At 48.1% G+C, this 6,903-nt stretch overlaps 1 protein-coding gene and 1 pseudogene across 1 annotated transcript; one reads left to right on the forward strand and one right to left on the reverse strand.

The window, feature by feature from the left end:
* Nucleotides 1-1,761: 1,761 nt before the first annotated feature.
* LOC132213905 (nuclear pore glycoprotein p62-like) lies at nt 1,762-5,364 on the forward strand (annotated as a pseudogene).
* Nucleotides 5,365-5,828: 464 nt separating this feature from the next.
* On the reverse strand, nt 5,829-6,496 carry LOC132213003 (S-phase kinase-associated protein 1-like). Its single transcript, XM_059658960.1, has one exon. The coding sequence runs from the start codon at nt 6,404-6,406 to the stop codon at nt 5,915-5,917; it is 492 nt and encodes a 163-aa protein (XP_059514943.1). The 5' UTR covers nt 6,407-6,496; the 3' UTR covers nt 5,829-5,914.
* Between the last annotated feature and the right edge of the window lie 407 nt (nt 6,497-6,903).

Raw genomic sequence — 6,903 nt, forward strand, 5'->3', positions numbered from 1 at the left:
CTGCTGCTGGCAGGATTGGAATAAAAGCTCATATGGGCTTCAACCCTGTCTCTGCTTCATTGGCAGGAGCAGTGACCGGCAGCCCGGATGATAGATCCCTTGGTTTCCTGGTTACGGTTGCCCCGGAAGGTAAGACCAGAGCTGACACAGAAGCAAACTAGAGCACCCCCTTGTAAGTGCCCCCTGCCAGCCGCGCTGGCTGTGCCTAGAAGCGACTGCAAATGAGGTGTGGTGTGCACAACTCCAGCCTGTTTGCCCTAAAAACAGCAAGTCCCGGGAGCACTCGAGGCAGAGGAACAGGCCTACTGTAGCAGTGAGTACACAGGGCTGCCATACAGATCGTCCTAGCATGGACAGGGTCTCAGCAAATCCGGGAGTCATCATGCTTGGAACATTCTACTCCCACTCTTGGGCAACTCACCGTTTCACTTACCAGCATATTTTGTTGATTTTTTTTTTTTTTTGTCTTTGTGACTCTCTTACTGGCATATTGTGGACATGTGACATGTCCAGCACATGTAGATGAGTCTCGCTGGTGACAGTGGCATTTTTCCAGCATGTATCTGCCTAGCATTTATTTCATGGCTCTTCTAGTGAAGGCATAGGGGGGTTCCTCTGCAGGCTAGCCAGCCCCCAGGGCAGAAATCTCCCATGTCCAGCTGTCCCAAACACTGTGGGTCCCCTTTTCCCCTTGTCCTTCTGGCAGGGACTAGGATTTCAGGGATCACTATGCCCTAACTTATGCCCTGAGAGAAACATCTGGTTGAAGGACCATACCTACAGGTTTCAGAATGAGTCAACACAAACAGTGGCCATTGTTGGAAACTGGTGGAGGGGGAAAGGGGGTGTGTTTTTGTACAACTAACTATACTTTTCCAAGATTGAGAATTCAAGTCTCCATCAATTTCCTGAGTGTTGTCACAAGTTATTCAAGGACGGCCATTGGCAACGAGGTGGCTATGGTTCAGAGTAGTCAATTGGTGCCACTTCTTGGGATCCATGTCACAGTGGCATCAATAGGACAGATGTGCTTCCCACTCAGCCTCTGCCCAGCTGGCCCACTCACTGGGCAGGGGCATGGGCTCTTGGATGGGCACCTTGCTCATTAGCATGATCTATGAAGCGTATCCCGACCGCATCAGGACCTCCCACAATGTGGTTATCTTCACCCAAAGTGTCTGACACTGGTTGAGCCCTACAGCACCACCCTCTCTATCCATCAGTTGGTGAAGAATGTGTATTTGGGGTGCCCTCTGGCACCACCTGGTGGCCGTGGGGCATCACAGCAGCAGACTGTGGAAGTTGAACATTAGGGTCCTGACCCCACCCTGGAGATCCTGGCACCCTGACCATCAGACCTTAATCTCCACAGCTGAACGGATCCTTCCAAGAAAGGCACACAGATCTCCCTCCATTCGCAGGGAAAAGGGGAACTGAAGTTGAGTTGTGAGGAGGCAGTGTGGCCACAGGTGCAGCACGAGGAGGCAGGCTCTGGCTGTGGCTGCTCATGATGTAAGGGGCACACTTCACATACTCCCATCGTAGCTGGGGCGCCTCTGTCCTGGCTGGTGAAGGAGATACTACAGAGGAGCAGTCTTGTCCCACTAAATCGCCTACAATGAGGGGACGGGGAAGCTGATGCTCCAGGGCGGAGTCTCAGGCTCCCGCTCTGCCCTCGGGCTCGGGCTCACTGAGAAGGCGCTGGAAGGCAGCCAGCACAGTGTTGTTGAGCAGGTTCCTCTGGGTGTGTCCACCAGTCCTGTGATGACCGATGCCCAGCTAGAGAGTCTGATCAACAAGTGGAGCCTGGACCTGGAGGACCAGGAGAGGCACTTCCTGCAGCAGGCCACCCTGGTCAACGCCTGGGACCGCCCACTGATCGAGAACGGGGGGGAAGATCACCGCCCTCTACCGCGAGGTGGAGAAGGTGAAGCTGGACCAGAAGAGGCTGGACCAAGAACTGGACTTCATCCTGTCTCAGCGGAAGGAGCTGGAGGACCCGCTGAGCCCTCTGGAGGAGTCCATCAAGGAGCAGAGCGGGACTACCTGCCTGCAGCACGCCGAGGAGGAGCACGAGAAGACCTATGAGCTGGCCGAGAACATCGACGCTCCGCTGAAGCGCGTGGCCCAGGACCTCAGGGACATCATCGAGCACCTGAACAGGTCTGGGGGCCCGCCGTCACCAGCGACCCGCTGCAGCGGATCTGCAAGATCCTCAACGCTCACATGGACTCCCTGCAGTGAATCGACCAGAACTCGGCCCTCTGCCGCAGAGGAAGGTGGAGGAGGTGACCAAGGTGTGCGAGGGGCGGCACAAGGAGCGGGAGCGCAGCTTCCGCATGCATCACTTACCGCTGAGCCCGTGGCTGGCCACAGGGCCGCGGGTTCCCAGTGTGTTCACTGGGGGAGTGTGCGGTTACTGTCTAGCTTTTATTTGCAATGAAATACTGTTTTTCTGTTTCTTTCAAACAGTTCTTTTTGTACAATAAAGTTTAATCACAATTATAAAAATGTGGCATTGGGTCTTTGCTATTAACATATATACAATCCAGCCCAACAGGAAGGGCCCGTTCCCCCCGCCATCCTGGCCTGGCCCAACCAGAGCTTACAGACACCAGGGTAGAGGGGTGACCCACAGGGTCTGGCTGGAACAAAAGATGAGGCAGGGTTCCAGGCACAGAGTCCCCAGGGAGGCACAGGGCCCCCTTCCCAGGGGGAGAACATGGCCACTGCCCCTAGAGACTCCTAAACTGGGGAGGGGTGCACGCAGGGCACAATAGGGAAGTCCCCATAACACAAAGTAAGAGGGCTGTGCAGCCCCCAGGAACAGGATCTATACAGGATGGCACCCCAGGTTTCCACAGGAAACAGCTGCTGGCAGCTACAAAACATTTGCAGCTTCTTCTCCACAAAGAAAAAAATTAGGGGGTGGGCAGCAGGGGTGACAGGGAAGGCAGACGCTGCCTTAAATGTGTCGGGAATATTTCATTTTTCTTACTCAGAATAGCAACACTTAAGGTGACTCGATCTTACACATTTACCTTAATATAATCCCTTTTTATCAGGACAGACACTTTGCTAGATTCCCCATGAGTTTCAGGTATAAGAGAGGCTTGAAGGAGCTGCTTGCACTGCTATCCTGCCCTGGCCTACTGTCTGATTGACATCACTGTGAGTGATTGTGGCTGAAGTGATTTCTCCTCAACCACCTGGCTCACCTGAACAGTGTGAACCAGGTCACAAACCCTGCGTGCTCTCTTGGGCTTAAATAAATTCTGAATATTCTGAACTCTTGGCAGGATCTTCATTCCTTTCTCTCTATGGAATGGGACTGACCCAGGATTTGTCCAGAACACCCATCCTCAGCAAGGAAATGGTACCTGTTTGAGGGAGTTTGTGGTTTCCACATTATGCTGTGATGACTGGCTCAGGTTCTATTTCACCAATCAGAACACCGCTGGCTCTGGTTTATGGTATTTTGGTAAAAACACTTTTTTCTTATTGTACCATTAATTGTGTTGGTTCTATTCACCGCCTGCCATGATTTGAAAGCACTGTTGTGATCTGTCAGCATGTAGATGTGAACAGATATTGTGGGGACATCAAAACTTCAGTGCTTCAGAAGGCAGAGCATGATGGCAAAAAATCACTCTTGGTCCAAAACCAGCTTATTTTGCGTTGCTGCCCAAGGCCTGGTATATGGCCAGGGGATTGTCAAGGGCGGGGGGGGGGGGGGTAAGGACACATATATAATACCCTTTGTAATACTTTAAGCAATAAAACAATAAAAATAGAAAGAAAGATGGCATGACTTTGTGGTTGTAATTTGCATCCCAGTACCTTGGTTATTGGTGAGGTCAATGATCAACCAGAAGAGACCTTTGCTGTCCTTCTGTTAACAATATGAATTATGGTCTCTGTTCATAGTATATGTTACATAAGTCTCAGCAATGTTTAGGGGAACTCTTATCCATGTATTGCAAAGGAGCCATGTGCTACGAAGTACAAAATTTCATAATCTTGTGACATTTGTTGTAAGACTCTGAGGTTAAACTGCTATTGAGGCAGAAACACTGTATTCATAGGGATGGGAGAGACTGCAGTAAATTATATGGAAAGTGACTCTTCAGACATAAATTGCTCTGGCCAATCTGGGTGAGGGGCTGAGGGCTGTTTGCAGCTGGTCACACACCCTTCAGGGTGGGGCTCACTACCGGGGTGCCTGGCCAATCTGGGTGAGGGGCTGAGGGCTGTTTTCAGGCTGGCGGGTGACGGAAGATCCCAACCGCTCCTTTTTTTCTTTTTCTTTTTTTTTAATTCTGGGCCAGCTTTAGCTCTGAGGCTTCAGCTCTTAGGCCTCCACTGCTGAAAGTAGGTAATCAAAACAATGTATAACTCCAGCTCTGAGATCCCAGCTCGCTGAAAGCTGATTTCTGGGGTTTTTGTTTAGCTTCTATATTTGTTACAATGTTTCTTAAATTGCAGGCTCAGAGGCCTGCAAGGCAGGCGGGGAACGTTGGAGTCCTCCGTCACTGAAGCAAGCAAGCCTCATGTTAGTTTCAAGCTGCCTGGCTGCCGGCCGCAATCTTGGCTGTCAGTTAATTTGCATATCTTGCTGATTAGCCAATGGGAAGGGTAGCGGTCATACGCCAATTACCATGTATCTCTTTTATTAGTGTAGATGACTGACTGACTTGAAAAATGGGGGTCAGAAGCAAAATACAACCCCTTATATTTATTTATTTATTTTTCCATAATACTAATTTATTGTTACACAAATGTACAGTGTTTGAACAGAAAAAGAAAGCCCCACAGTCGCCTAGAAAAAGGACTTGAAGCAGCACGTGGGAAGCAGGGTGGCTCCGGGATGTCAGGTGTGTGGTTAGCGGCTCTGCTGCATGTATGTGGAGATGTCCATTTCTTGAGGAAGCTCTGCTACATTGAGTTCAAACCGAACCTGAACATCATTGAGGATTTTGGCATCGTTCTCATGAGACACAAAAGTGAGAGCCAGGTCTTTGGTGGCAAAGCGACAGGCACGGGCCACCCGGTGGAGGTAGGTGTCTGAGTCCTCAGGCATGTCATAATTGAAGACGACGTTGACTCGCTCCACGTGTCCTATGTCGATTTGTTGATGATAGCCAATCTGACAGGTGTGAGATGGTACCTCATTGTTGTTTTGATTTGCATCTCTCGGATGATTAGTGACTTTGAGCATGTTTTCATATGTCTCTTGGCTTCTTGAATGTCCTCTTTTGAAAGGTGTCTATTTAGGTCCTTTGCCAACAGGTTCCATCTCAGCCCTTGCTGCATCTGGAAAAGCCCCAGCCTTCAGCAAGGATCGCGAGGAAATCCACAGTGTGACTTAGGATTTTCCATGTTTCTGAAAATAATTTTGATGTATGAATGCATTAAACCATGCTCTGAAACCCAGGGGGAGGGGGGAAGCATTTAGTAAGTGTCAATAGTGAGCAACATTGTTCACAAACATTCTTCTCTCTTTATCTGTACAATATTTCTGGTGGGAAGTTGTGTTTACCATTTTAATAACGGTAAAATGAAAGTGGAGAAAGTTTTTTTCCCTCCCCCAAAATGGTGGCCTAATAGGGAGAAACGTCATAAACCTCCTCCTGGGGCCAGGCCCAAAAAGGGACAAAATCAGAAAACATCAAATCAGAAGTAACAAATTAGACATGGCTGAGGAGACAATTTTTATTTTTATTTTTATTTTTATTTTTATTTTTATTTTTATTTTTATTTTTATTTTTATTTATTTATTTATTTATTTATTTATTTATTTATTTATTTATTTATTTGATTTTTACTGTTTGCCTAATATTAACAATTATAAACAGAGCAGTGCAACTAGTATTTGGAACAATCCCTACAGTGTTACAGTGTCAGGCACAACTTTTCACTTCTCTTCACACCACTGGTTCTCTATGCGTACCTGGGATTCCTCTTCTTCAGTAAAGTCATTTTTTATATGGAAAGTCTTGCGAATCTCTCCAGGGGTTTTCCCCTTGATCATATTGGCAACAGTCTTGCATGTAACATCAAGCAAACCTTTGATGTCTAAATAGTTTGCAGCCAGAATTAGTTCAAAGAGTGTTCCTTGGTCAACTTTGAGGAATTCTTGGTCCCAAACAGGAATATCATCTGTTCGCTTCTCTTTGTTCTCATCATCCTCAGGCGGTGGAGGGTCATCCTTGTGGTGGGTGCACCACGAAATGACCTTTTTTAATGTTGCTGCATTAACATTTGGTAGAGGAACTGGGTCATCATCGCCTTCATCATCCATTCCCAAATCTTCTAACATGGTCTTGATAGTCACAGATTGTTTGGCAATTTCAACATCAACTTCAAATATCTCTCCATCAGAACTCTGCAATTTAATTGGAGGCATGGTGCTCGGTCTCAAGGAGAAAGCGGGCCTGAGGCTGACGAGAGCCGGGCAGCGTCAGCAGAACCAAAAGCAAAAGGTGGAGAACAAGGCCAGTTACTTGTTCGGGTACCAATTGTTGGGGTGCAACCCCAGCAGGCCCAGGGGTTCCCAAAGGCGTGGACGGAGTCGGTGAAGAAGGAATGACACTGAGACAGCGTTCAGTTGATCAGCAGCCCAGCCAGGTTCTCTAGCCTGGATCTCCAGCGAAGTTCTGTGTTTGATTGTCTTGTAACATCTGTATTTATACCAGTTGATTTTAATCCTATCAATTTCTATTCCAAAGGTTGGGGCGTTCCTTATCTCCATTCCAGGGAGTAAAGATTATGTAGCTTAAGCGCGATCCTTCTTAGTTAAAGTGATTAACTACCCTCCTGGCACATAGTTTAGGGATTTTATTCCCTCCCTAACTTCAGGGGAAATTCCCTACCTGGGGAAATAAACTTTCTTGGAGATGTGAC

This window comes from Myotis daubentonii, chromosome 12 (genome assembly GCF_963259705.1).
Source record: "Myotis daubentonii chromosome 12, mMyoDau2.1, whole genome shotgun sequence".
In the NCBI taxonomy this organism is placed as follows: domain Eukaryota; kingdom Metazoa; phylum Chordata; class Mammalia; order Chiroptera; family Vespertilionidae; genus Myotis; species Myotis daubentonii.